Raw genomic sequence first — 14,249 nt, forward strand, 5'->3', positions numbered from 1 at the left:
TCAAAATCACCTCCTTTATCAGGGCTTAAAAATGGGAAGATGCATGCTGGCCAGAATGGAATTTGTTCACTAGAGGAGTGTGAAGTCCTTTAACAGGATGGCACTCATCTTGTCTAAAAACGTTATATTCTCATCTTCTATTCTGCCCAGCATGCATCATTCCCCATTTTCAAGCCCTGATGAAGGAAGCCATTCTGAAGCTCCCGAAATGTGTTGGCTCCATCTTTTGTGGAATAAATTTGTACCTGGACAATTCATTCTTGGTGTGGTTCTTCAATCCCAAATCCATGATGGGATATATGACACAGCAAGCAGTAAATAATGTAACAGATTACTTTCAAAGCGATAATACGATGGCTATCCAATCAACTCCCTCGAAGAGAACATTTTCGGAATTAATAGATTATTCTACAGTCAACACATGAATACCAATTCATTTTATTTGATGTGATGGAGGAGAACCCTTACACTTATTCTTCTCTTTCCCAGAATACCAGATCAAGTTGACTGATCTGTCACGCAAGAAGTTTGTAGAGACCAGTGATAAGGATGGTAAGACCTATATTCTAATTATTACTCACTTGCTTTTCTTTACCTTCTGAAATCCTTTTCTGCAAGCAGTGTGTGGTGTGAACTATGTTCTATATCACGGGTGGGCAACCCCCCGGCACTGGTGCCACGAGCGGCACTCAAAGCCTCTTTTACCGGCACTGGACTCCCTCCCCATCAGCAGAGTGGTGCCGGAAAGTGTCGGTGAGACACTAATGCATTCCAGTCTCAGAGTTCCCCACTCCGCACTGGGGGGGAGGCACTGCGCCCCCACTCATTGTAAAAGATGGGGAACATTGTTTGGTTTTCTAACTTTGCAGTAGCTGTGATCATCAGCTTTTGTGATGGGGAAGAGATTGGGTGCAGTTCTGTTTCCAGGAGGAGGAGGACTGTCATTGGCCACTGCTAAAGCCAATCACAGTCCTGCTAGCCCCGCCCAACATCTGGAGGAAGACGACTGGCTTGGTTGTCACTACCAATCTCAGAAAGAAGGGATTTCACTGATGGAGAAAACCCCAATCAGGTGACAGTTTGTGGAATTATTGTTGAGTTTCTGGGAACTTTGTTGAAATTATTCCTGAACCTTTGTGTCACTTACTACTGAACCCCGACACTCTGTGTCCCTTTAAGCCACAGTAGGTATTCAGCGCAATGAAAATCACACTCAACCTTTCCTGTGGTGCAGAGCGCCGCACTTTTCCTCAGCTGCGGGGGCCCAACTTATGATCCTGCACACAGGCCCACTGCTTTCAGAAAATGCCCCTGACCTGAGCTCATCATTGCACATCCATTCCAGATGCTTGTATGTGACATCACATACATCACATACATCTCATACATCACATACATCACATACATCACATACATCACATACATCCCATACATCCCATACAAGCACGTGGGCTGGATGCGAGAGGCGGATCAGCAGGATGAGTGTGACAGGACAGGTAGATGTGTCTCATCTCTGTTTCCTTTCACTTCTCTGCATATCACACATATCATAGATGAGAAGAGTGAACAGCAATAGAGAAGATGAGAGGAGGGTACAGCAGTGGGGAAAATGAGCAGAAGGGGTTCAGAGGTGGGACAGAAGAGCAGGAGGGTACAGTGGTGGGGCAGATGTGCAGGAGGTAAAGTAGCGGGAGGGATGAGAAGGGGGTTCAGCGGTGGGACAGAAAATCGGGGGGTACAGTGATGGGGCGGAAGAGCAGGGGGTTACAGTGGTGGGGCAGATGAGCGGGGGGGGGGATTCAATGTTGGAGAAGATGAAAAGGGGGTTCAGTGGTGGGACAGATGAGCATGGGGGTTCAGTGTTGGGGAAGATGAGAAGGGGGTACAGAGGTGGGACAGAAGAGCAGGGGGGTACAGCAGTGGGGCAGATGTGAAAGGAGGTGCATTAGTGGGACAGATGAGCAGGGGGTGACAGTGGTTGGGCAGAAGAGCAGGGGGTACAGGGGTGGGGCAGATGTACAGGGGGGGTACAGTGGAAGGGCAGAGGAGAAAGGAGGTACATTGGTGGAACAGATGAGCAGGGGGAACAGAGGTGGGACAGATGTACAGGGAGGTACAGTGGTGGGGCAGATGAGAAGATAAGTTCAGTTTTAGGTCAGATGAGAAGATGGTTCAGTGGTAAGACAGAAGAGCATGGGGTACGGCAGTGGGGCAGATGTGCAGGGAGGTACAGTGGTGGGGCAGATGAGAAAGGGGGAACATTGGTGGGGCAGATGAGCATGGGGTTACTGTGATGGGACAGAAGAGCAGGGGGTTACAGTGGTGGAACAGATGAGCAGGGGGTACAGAGGTGGAGCAGATGTGTAGGGTGGTACAGTGGTGGGGCAGATGTGTGGTACAGTGGTGGGGCAGATGTGCAGGGTGGTACAATGGTGGGGCAGATGTGCAGGGTGGTACAATGGTGGGGCAGATGTGCAGGGGGTTATGGTGGTGGGGCAGATGTGTAGGGTGGTGCAGTGGTGGGGCAGATGTGCAGGGGGTTACAGTAGTGGGACAGATGAGCATGGGGTACAGTGGTGGGACAGAGGAGCAGGGGGGTACAGTGGTGAAGCAAATTTGCAGGGGGGGACAGTGATCTGAGGTGTGAAGGTGCATGAATTGGGGCTGATCTGAAGTGTGGAGTTGATGGAATTGGGGCTGATCTCAGGCGTGAGAATGTGGGATGTTAATTTCTCACTACTACTCAAGTAGTTTACAGCATTTACTTTATAGAAAATGATTTTCGTGATTGAGATTGTGAAGTTTTTCGTTATAAAATCGTCACTCTCAATTTCTTTGAAAAGTATTTTTCAGCACACTGTGCTCAAAAAGTTGCCTACCCTGTTCTAGAATCTAGATCATTGGTGATGAATTCTAACACTGATTGAATAATGAATGTTGCATTCTAACGATACCAGCTGGGCTCACCAATCCCTAGTGGGTTGGCAGCCATATGGGCCATCCAATATGATGATGATGGATCAGGCAAAAGATTCAAGAAGGCTGTCCTAAAAACACCTTTCAATTTTCCCTCCCAGTTTTGGATCTATTGGAAAAGAAAAAGAACCTTTGTCAGGTCCTTACTGCCGTCACTATTTGTTCTGGTGGTCTTTGTCACTGGGATAGAAAGTGATGGGAAATATAAACCAGCCCTGATAAAGAAGATTGCTAAGACCCCCAAAACCCACTGAATTGTGCCTTCTAAAGATACCAGCTTGGGTCGCCAATCCCTAGAGGTTGGAAGTCATATGGGACACCCACTATGACGATAATAGGTGGTGTCCTCTGTACTGCAGTAAGCTGAAGCTAAATTGTGTTGGATTCAACTCCTGTGTCTTATTGAAGAGTAAAAGTGATTGTAAAGGGTCGTTTTTTTTTTTTAAGTTTAAAATAACAAACATGTCATACTTACCTCCACTGTGCAGCTCGTTTTGCACAGAGTGGCCCCCGAACCTTGACTTCTGGGGTCCCTCGGTGGCTCTTGCAGCTCCTCCCTGCATCAGATAACCGAATGGTGGGAAATTAGTGTAGCGCTAATAATGTTTGGTAAAAATACCAAAAAGTGTATCCAAAACACAATGTTAATGTTTAAGTGAATAAACAATATATAAGAGTAAAAAAAATAAATGTGCATAACACAATAAACTCAATTTGTGCGTTGAGTCCAATTAGAAGTGTAAACTCCAATTAATGATATGGAGAACAGTCCACATGAACAGAAAAGTGAACAGATGGAACTTCTTCCTGTTGAGTGACACCAAACCAAGCAAAGGAAAACAGCAAATTGTCTGTAGTCACTCTAAAACAACCCTTCAATGATAAGAAGATGGATACTTTTACCGACTGGGATGGACACACATGTCGTACGACATTGAGTCAGTAAGGCTTGGAATCCTGGGTAGTCCAGATCAGATGCTGTGTATGGGCGATGGTCAGACGGATCAGGTGCAGGGTCCCGATTCTCAGTCTACGAACTCAACAAATACTGTACACTCAGAGTAAGTGTACCCAGGAATGGCTCTTCATAGGCTCCAATGGTAAAAATATGTGTAGTGCCGGCTCCTGAAGAGCACGTGCTATGCGTTTTTCAAAGTTAAGGTTATACCTGAACTACAGTTTGGTTTGGGTACAATTGTCTAAATTTGGACTTCAGCATCAGTCTGACTGGACTATGAGATGTTCCACCCTGACCACAGGGGGCACTGTCTCTTCTGGCAGGTATGGATCTATGGTCTGGTTGGGTGCTAAAGTTACTCTCTCTCGGAGCCTGCCCAGTGGGTGTGGCGCTCTTGCTGTGCTTTCTGGGAGAGGGTATTTAAAGTGGTTGTATACTCTTTTTTTTTTACTTTTACCTACAGGAAAGCCTATAATAAGGCTTACCTGTAGGTAAAAAAAATATCTCCTAAACCTGTACGGTTTAGGAGATATTCCCCTCGGTATGCGCCGCTGACTGCAGCGGCGCATGCGCACAAGGGGATTCTCGGCTGAAAATCCGGCAGTGGCGGACCGGCCGGGATGAAATCTCCCGCGCGCATGCGCGGGAGTGACGATATCGCGGCTCCGGCCACTCACAGCGCCGGAGCCGCGATACCCGGAAGAAACGCAGAGGGAGCATGTCAGCTCCCTCGGCGTGGATCGGGCCAGATGTCGGGGCCTCGTTCTAAGGTAAGTGTTCCATAATGAGCTAGTATGCGGTGCATACTAGCTCATTATGCCTTTTGCTTTGCAGGCAGGCATGTACTGGCCATTGGGACTACTGGGAGTTTCCCGGTGGGCCGATGGCTCAGTGGGCCACTCTGATGTAAGGGGGCTGGTGATGGGACACTCTGACGTAAGGGGGCTGCTCATAGGACACTCTGACGTAAGGGGGCTGCTCATGGGACACTCTGACGTAAGGGGGCTGCTCATGGGACACTCTGACGTAAGGGGGCTGCTCATGGGACACTCTGACGTAAGGGGGCTGCTCATGGGACACTCTGACGTAAGGGGGCTGCTCATGGGACACTCTGACGTAAGGGGGCTGCTCATGGGACACTCTGACGTAAGGGGGCTGCTCATGGGACACTCTGACGTAAGGGGGCTGCTCATGGGACACTCTGACGTAAGGGGGCTGCTCATGGGACACTCTGACGTAAGGGGGCTGCTCATGGGACACTCTGACGTAAGGGGGCTGCTCATGGGACACTCTGACGTAAGGGGGCTGCTCATGGGACACTCTGACGTAAGGGGGCTGCTCATGGGACACTCTGACGTAAGGGGGCTGCCCATGGGACACTCTGACGTAAGGGGGCTGCTCATGGGACACTCTGACGTAAGGGGGCTGCTCATGGGACACTCTGACGTAAGGGGGCTGCTCATGGGACACTCTGACGTAAGGGGGCTGCTCATGGGACACTCTGACGTAAGGGGGCTGCTCATGGGACACTCTGACGTAAGGGGGCTGCTCATGGGACACTCTGACGTAAGGGGGCTGCTCATGGGACACTCTGACGTAAGGGGGCTGCTCATGGGACACTCTGACGTAAGGGGGCTGCTCATGGGACACTCTGACATAAGGGGGCTGCTCATGGGACACTCTGATGTAAGGGGGTTGGTAATAGGACACTCTGATATAAGGGGTGCTGATGGGACACTCTGTTGTAAGGGAGCTGGTGATGGGACACTCTGATGTAAGGGAGTGCTGATGGGACACTCAAAATGTAAGTGGGCCGGTCTGGATGAAGTCCAGGGCCAAATTTCTGTCCCAGTCCAGCCCTGTTTGCAGGTGGTAAAAAAAAAAAAAAACATCTGTGGGTTTACTACCGCTTTAAGATGCGGACATCACGTGGTTCGATGTTCCGGTCCAGAAGGATGTACTGACTTCATGATCTTGGTCCTCCTGACCAGCCCCCAGGAAGGCTATGGCCTGGGGTGCGGATCCACCAGATCTTGATGTCTCGGGGCTGGCTAGCCCGAGGCAAGGAAACAAAAGGAGGATTGTGAGGTGTTTGGGTGCCATCTCCAGTTTGGGAGAGACCCAGTGACTTCACGCTATCCAGGGGAGGACTCTTCAGAAGAAGACCACGTATGGGTTGGTTTCTTAGTAAGAGCCTGGAAGGGCTGAAGTACCCAAGAGAATCCGGTCTCGTGGATATCGCCAAGCTGGCTGAAAGATCCAGGTATCACACGAGTGTTGTTCAAGTTTAGTTTCCCTACGTGTTCTACAACGTCTGTGACAGAGACATTATCTTGTATGTTCTACAACAACGTCTGTGGCAGAGACTTGTTCCTGAGTTTGGCACTTTGTTGGCTGCTAGGCCTTGTGAGAGAGGGACTGTCCAACCCGAGTGATCATCCAGTTACGAATGCTATTCTCTGGATGCAGTCAAAGTAAACAAGTTCTTCGACATTTGACTTTGACACTAAGAGTACCTGAACTTCCTTTCCAACCCTCTGATCCCAATTTAAGAGACTGTTCATTGTCTACGTTTTTTGCAAATAAAATCCATTCAAGTGGATCTGTTGTCAGTCTCTCGAGTTACTAGGCCATCTACCACAGGACACCCCTAGACGTTAAGTGAGGAGAAAAGAAGGTAACGGTAAGCCCAAATCTAGCCGGCAGCTCCTTGGGGGGGTTAGTGCTACATATGGAAAAGAAAGGAGAGCTCCGGATGGTGCAGGTCAAACCAATAGGTTTATTAGGATATGTCATACATTAAAATGACAAAAATCAAAGTGATCACAAAAAGATATAAAAATCAACGTGGGGTGCAGTAAATGCTAGCATTTACTGCACCCCACATTGCTTTATATTTCTTTTTAAATTTTGTGATCACTTTTATTTTTGTCATTTTAATGTATGACATATCCTAATAAACGTATTGGTTTGACCTGCACCATCCGAAGCGCTCCTTTCTTTTCCATATTTTTCCCATTGGAGCCTATGAGGAGCTGTTCCTGGGTACACTTACTGGGTGTACAGTATTTGTGTATTTGTGGAGTTTGTAGACTGAGAATCAGGGACCCTGCACCTGATCCGTCTGACCATCATCCATTTTTCAAGGGCAGGTGAGCAAAATGTGGCACAATGCCCTGCTCTGTTGTATTTTAAATATTAAAAATAAATAAGTTGACTAATTGCTGGAATTCCCTCTTGCAGAAGGCTTTAATACCGGTGGGATGTGGACATTTGTGAATGATTTTGGTCGTCTTTAATACCACGTCTTTTTCTTTATCTTGTTCAGAGCAGAAGATTAAGCTGATGAAACGGTCATCGAAGAAATCTGGTAAGCAATTACTTGCAGGAGCTTTTCTTGTTGCCGCACATGCTGAATGGAACACTAACCTCTCTGCAGGAAAGGCACTTAAAGTGACGGTCACTCAGAAAAAAACAAAGCTGGTACCAGGCATGAAGTGCTTGTTGCATGACATCTCCCCATGCTCTTGTGCCCCAGGCATACCTGTCCTATCTGTCCTATCTCTTGATAGTGATGGATCTTGCTCGACCACACTCTTCTCACACATTCCAATTGGTCAATAAAGCAGTCCATATTAGTGATGTGCCAATAGGAATGTGGGTGGGTGGGAGAGTAAGAGAGGGTTGGCACGCTCCGACATGATCCTGAGAGCTGCCACAGGTATGCAAAGACATCTCTAGGTACCTACATACCTCCCAACTTTTTGAAATGGGAATGAGGGACACCTATCAGCAAAAGTATGTAGGCATATGACACACCCCTTGCCACGCCCCCTTAAAAGGGGAATTATACAAAAAAACAAGATAGGTTAAACCCACAAGTGCTTTTTTTACCACTACTATTCCTTTATATTGGCTTTTGGAATTTACAAATGCAGCAATTTAGAAATCAGATGAAAAAAAATTTAGATCCTGCCCTCAAACTTTGTACGTCAGAAAATCTGGCGGAAAAAATCCAATGGAGCCCACACACGATCGGATTTTCCGACAACATGATCCGATCGCACATTTTCCATTGGAAAATCCGTGTGTACAGGGCGTTACAGTTTGTAGCTACAGCCTGAGTAGAAAGGCCTGTCCATTGCCAAGAAGGACCCTTGCTCTTTGTGTGGAAACAGTGGTCTCTCTGCAGAGTTGCAACACGCCCCATGCTGAGTCAGAGTTCTCCAACTAGCAGTGAGCATGAGCTGTGCAGAGCTATAGTTCTGACGCAGTAAAGGGGAAGTCAGACCTCTGCTTCTATGTTCAGAGCAAGGGTCACACTCTCAGCATGCTGGGGGCAGGCTATTCTACTCAGGGAGTGGCTGCTTTAGATAATAAGCACACAGTAAGACATTGAACGCCCTTTGTTTTGTGCATCTGAAATGCAGTTAGCTGATTTATACTGAGTAATGCTGCATACACACAATCGGAATTCCGGCCAAAAAAAGACAGATGAGAGCTTTTCATTGGAAAATGCGACCATGTGTATGCTCCATCAGAATTTAGCTGTCCAAATTTCCGCCAGCCAAAAATTTAGAGCATGTTCTCAATTTTCCCGATCGTTTTTCCAATCGTGTGTATGCAATTCCGACACGCCAAAAATCATGCATGTTCAGATTCAACTACGAAACGGAAGCTATTGGCTACTGGCTCTTGAACTTGCTTTTTCTAGTCTCATCATACGTGTTGTACGTCGGAATTCTATTGGGAAAACCATCAGAGCTTTTTCTGACAAGAATTCCAATCGTGTGTACGCGGCATTAGAGTGCAGCACAGTTGCTTAGTGTCTAGCACTTCTAGAGTCACTGGTCCCAACCACAACACTACTTGCATGTTCTCCCTGTGCTTGTGTGGGTTTCCTTTGTGTACTAGGGCTAATTTAGATGGAAGTCAACTAACCTACTTACACAAGAACTTGGTTGGGATTTGAACTACAGACCAGGGGTGTATGTGCAGGGGTCGCAATTGCGACCCATCCCCATGCTTCAGGAGGCCTGTGCAACCCCCTGTACACCTGGATAGGAAGGGCAGCACATATGATGAAGCGATCCCCTCTATTTTTCTCCTGCAGCCTTTCAGCAACTGCGGGAGGAAAACGGAGGCGATCGGTTCCTCTACATGCTCCCCCTCCTATCCATCTCCTGCTGTGATTGGGCTCCTGTGTAATCCACCAGCCCCTCCTCATACCCTGCAGCGCTGCAGGGTCCCCCCCTCCACTCTCCTACTGGCTGCTTATATTTTACCAAAGCCCTCCAACGGGGCTCCTAAATAAAAAAAAAGAATTGTAGATAAATAATATGGTAAAAAATAATAAAAACAAATAAAATAAAAAGAAAAAAATACTGACACCAGTGGCAGAACTACCAGAGTCACAAAGGTTGCACTTGCGACCAGGTCCTGGCATTCCACCACTGTGGAGGGGGCCCCCGGACCGGGGTCAAGGGTGTTCTTTTTGATTTCTAGCATTGGCCCTGAAGGTTCTAATTTTGCCTCTGCCACAGACCCTAGAGCTTCAAGGCAGAAGTGCTAACCACTAAATCACTATTACTACTTTACCATTTTATGAAAGACCAGGAAACCCAAAAGCATATAACAGTATTGAGGGATGGGGTGTCATGTGGAATGAGCCCTACTGTTCCTTGCCATTAATACAGTCTTAAATCTCTAGAATGCCTTCAGCTATAGGTGTCTTAACAAGAACTCCCTAAAAGAAACTTCTAGTACCCAGGACCACACTTGAAAGCAGTTTTCAATGCTTTACCTTAACTTAATAGTAGCAGAGCTGGGCGATAGAGGTGGAAAAAACAAGCTTCTACAGCTCCTTGGCTGGAAGCCTCTGGGGCATTGGTCATCAACCTTGTCCTCGGGGCCCATTAACAGGCCAGGTTTTATGTATTACTTTGGGGAGATGCAGACTAGAATACTGCAATCACTGAGCAGCAAATGATCTCACCTGTGATGTATTTCAGTTATCTTGAAAACCTGGCCTGTTAGTGGGCCCTGAGGACAGGAGTTGACCACTGCTCTGGGGGGTATCAGCATCCAGAATTCATCACAAAGAACTTCTTCTGCTGCACATAAGCCCCAAAACAAAAGGTTTGAGCGTAACTCCATTCCAGTGATGACTCTAGCGGAAGATCTTCTTAGACCCATATGACCTGGCGATATCCTCTAAGTCTGTGCTCCATCCGAGGCCTCAAACCAGGCATTTAATGCATGCTCAACAAGGTAGGTTCTTGTAGGACATCTCCCTATAGAGAAGGGGCACAAGGGGACCATTCTAGAACATTGGCTCCCTGTTTTGTCAAAGCAAAGTCCAACTCACTCATGACGAGTTCACCATGGGTGGGCCAGCTAATTTCTGCAGAAAGAAAATTCTGGCTTTTGGCTATACTTTAACTATGTAACTAAACCCATCTAAAGATAGAACATTTTTTTTAGACTTGTACAATTTTTTGATGTACTAAAAACATGACAGATAAGAGATGGAGCAGAGGACCCCTCTATGACAACTATGTTTTTACCATATATGTATATATAGATATATACACATACATATACATAAAGCCTTGACAAAATATTCATACCCCTTGAAATTTTCCACATTTTGTCATGTTACAACCAAAACGTAAATGTATTCTATTGGGATTTTATGTGATAGACCAACACAAAGTGGCACATAATTGTGAAGTGGAGCCCTGGCTCACATTGGTGCGATTTGGCATGCGGTTTGACATGTAAAATTGCATGCCAAACTGGCGGCAGGTGACGGTGATTGCACCGACCTAATCGGTGCGACGCCACATTTGCGGCACCAAAAGTTGTTTTTGTACTACTTTTGGCGATTTCGGGGTGCGATTTCCATTGACATATGTGCAGAAACCCACACAGATGTAGGTTTCTGCACATATGAAATCGGGACTAACATACGGGAATGAAAGCGTGCGAGTTCAGCTGCAGTCAGTGTGAAACAGGGCAGAAGGAAAATGATAAATAGTTTTCAAAATTTTTTACAAATAAATATGTGAAAAGTGTGGGGGGCATTTGTATTGCGCCCCCCTGAGTTAATACTTTGTAGAACCACCTTTCTCTGCAATTACAGCTGCAAGTCTTTTTGGGGATGTCTCTACAAACCAGTTTTGCACATCTAGAGAGGGACATTTTTGCCTATTCTTCTCTGCAAAATATCTCAAGCTCTGTCAGATTGGATGGAGACCATCTAAAGTCTTGCCACAAATTCTCAATTGGATTTAGGCCTGGACTTTGACTGGGCCATTCTAACACATGAATAGGCTTTCATCTAAACCATTCTATTGTAGCTCTGGCTGTATGTTTAGGGTCATTGTCTTGCTTGAAGGTGAACCTTCAGGCTTTCCTCTAAAATGTACCTGTATTTGGCTCCATCCAACTTCCTATCAACTCTGACCAGCTTCCCTGTCCCTGCTAAAGAAAAGCACCCCCACCACATGATGCTGCCACCACCATGTTTGACGGTAGGATGGTGTGTTCAGGGTGATGTGCAGTGTCAATTTTCCGCCACACATACCGCTTTGCTTTTAGGCCAAAAATTTCAATTTTGGCCTCATCTTACCAGAGCACCTTCTTCCAAATGTTTCTTGTGTCCCCAACATGGCTTCTCGCAAACTGCAAACGGGACTTCATATGGCTTTCTTTCCACTATGGCTTTCTTCTTGCCACTCTTCCATAAAGGTCAGATTTATGAAATAGTTGTCCTGTGGACAGATTCTCCCACCTGAGCTGTGGATCTCTGCAGCTCCTCCAGAGTTACCATGGGCCTCTTGGCTGCTTCTCTGATGAATGCTCTCCTTGCCCGGCCTGTCAGTTTAGGTGGACGGCCATGTCTTGGTAGGTTTGCAGACGTGCCATACTCTTTCCATTCTCAGATCATGGATTGTACAGAGCTCCATGAGATGTTCAAAGCATGGTATATATTTTTATAACCTAACCCTGCTTTAAACTTCTCCACAACTTTATCACTGACCTGTCTGGTGTGTTCGTTGGCCTTCATGGCGCTGTTTGTTTACCATAGTTCTCTAACAAACCTCTGAAGGCTTCACAGAACAGCTGTGTTTATACTGAGATTAAATTACACACAGGTAGACTCTATGTACTAATTAGGTGACTTCTGAAGGCAATTGGTTCCAATAGATTTAGTTAGGGGTATCAAAAGCCAAGTTTTCCATACCCAATAGAGAGGATTAGAGTACAATGAAGAGAGAGAGAGAAGGTTAATGCACAGCTGAAGATCATGGGAACGGAACAGTGAAAATAAATGAGATAAGGTTTGAGCTTTCCTGCCCTTGTTCCCCCACCCACTTCCTTTCCTTCCTATCACCTTGTCCAGTGCACTCCATCTATTCATCCCACCGAGAGTACAGAGAAAGCACACTAACTGGAAGTCCAAGGAGGCCACACTTTATCATATTTCCAAGGACAACCCCTGTTTATATAGGTAATCTTATACATAGTTAGGGCCGCATCCACCATGGCCTCCCAGGAACAGGGCCAGATTAAGTACATCATGGGCCTGGTGCTGAGGATTTTGGTGGGGCCTTTTCTAAACAATAAATAAATAAAAATGCAAACAATTTTTTGTGATAACAAATAAAATTAAAGAGAGAGAGGGAGGATGAGAGAGAGAGAGAATAAAAGAGACAGAGAAAGGGGATGAAATAGGGTGTGAGGGGTAAGGGAGGGAGGATGAGCGAGAAAGGGGGGGATGGGAGAGAGAGGATGCACATGAGCATGTATGGGAAAGACATCAACGCAGCCTGGCCAAGGCAAGTGACCGAAGGCACAGAACTCAGAAGGAAGACCAGGGACGCTTTTTTTTACAAGTGCTATATTTAGAGTAGCTGACATCCCCCGTGTTCCTCTATACATCACAATAGTAATTACAAAATTAAATAAGTACTAATAATGGGGCAGAACAAATATGAGGACTGTGAGATTTCCTTTAGTTGAACTGACAAAAGTGCCCATTCTAGAGCTGGTAACATTGAGGATATTCAGTATAATTTTAAAGAACAGTTCTTGTGGGTGAGAGGCATAGGGGAGGAGTATGGATGGTATAAAAGTGGGAAGTATGTGCAGGTGAGGGAGAGGAATGTAGAGGGTCTAACAGTGGGCACTATGTACAGGAGAGGCGTGTGAAGGGTATGACAGTGGGCAGTATGCACAGCAGAGGAGTGTAGATGGTATGACATTGGGCACTATGTATAAGAGAAGGGTGTGGAGGGTATGACAGTGAACAATATGTACAGGAGTGTGGAGGGCATGACAGTGGGCACTATGTATAGGAGAGAAGTGTGGAGAGTAGGACAGTAAGCAATAATTACAGGATAAGAGTGTGGAGGGAGGGTATGACGTGGGCACTATGTATAGGAGAGGAGTATGGAGGGTATGACAGTGAGTAGTATGTACAGTAGAGGAGTGTGGAGAGTATGACAGTCAGCGCTATGTATAGGAGAGGAGTGTTGGAGGTATGACAGTGGGCACTATGTATAGGAGAGGAGTGTGGAGGGTATGACAGTGAGTAGTATGTACAGGAGAGGAGTGTGAAGAGTATGACAGTGGTCACTATGTATAGGAGAGGAGTATGGACGGTATGACAGTGAGTAGTATGTACAGGAGAGGAGTGTGGAGATTATGACAGTCAGCGCTATGTATAGGAGAGAAATGTTGGAGGTATGACAGTGGGCACTATGTATAGGAGAGGAGTGTGGAGGGTATGACAGTGAGTAGTATGTACAGGAGAGGAGTGTGGAGAGTATGACAGTGGGCACTATGTATAGGAGAGGAGTATGGACGGTATGACAGTGAGTAGTATGTACAGGAAAGGAGTGTGGAGAGTATGACGGTGGGCACTATGCATAGGAGAGAAATGTATGACAGCGGGCACTATGTACAAGAGAGGAGGAGTGTGTAGGATATGACAGCGGGCGTTATGTATAGGAGAGAAGTGTGGCGGGTATGACAGTGAGCAGTATGTACAGGAGAGAAGTGTGGAGACTATGACAGTGGGCACTATGTATAGGAGAGCAGTGTGGAGAGTATGACAGTGGGCACTATGTATAGGAGAGAAGTGTGGAGAGTATGACAGTGGGCACTATGTATAGGAGAGGAGGATGAAGTAATCTGGGAAGGAAAAATGTAAAGGTTTGTGGAAGGATGTTTAGGGACTGCGTAGTGGTTAAGTGGGCCAGACATATTAAGCAGAGACCAGCCATAGTTGATCTATGTATGGGCTAGC

The 14,249-nt window shown here is 46.5% G+C and overlaps 1 protein-coding gene across 1 annotated transcript in view; it reads left to right on the forward strand.

Moving 5' to 3' along the window:
- The window catches only part of LOC143923660 (uncharacterized), a 37,649-nt gene that overhangs the window by 5,721 nt on the left and 17,679 nt on the right, over window positions 1–14,249 (forward strand). The window contains exons 2-3 of the mRNA XM_077447469.1: window positions 490–552; window positions 7,263–7,304. Of these exons, the coding sequence (XP_077303595.1) occupies window positions 490–552; window positions 7,263–7,304 (105 nt within the window). The remainder of the gene's footprint in view (window positions 1–489; window positions 553–7,262; window positions 7,305–14,249) is intronic.

This window comes from Lithobates pipiens, unplaced genomic scaffold (genome assembly GCF_037356315.1).
Source record: "Lithobates pipiens isolate NorthernLeopardFrog02 unplaced genomic scaffold, aLitPip1_a1.2 Scaffold_22, whole genome shotgun sequence".
Lineage (NCBI taxonomy): Eukaryota > Metazoa > Chordata > Amphibia > Anura > Ranidae > Lithobates > Lithobates pipiens.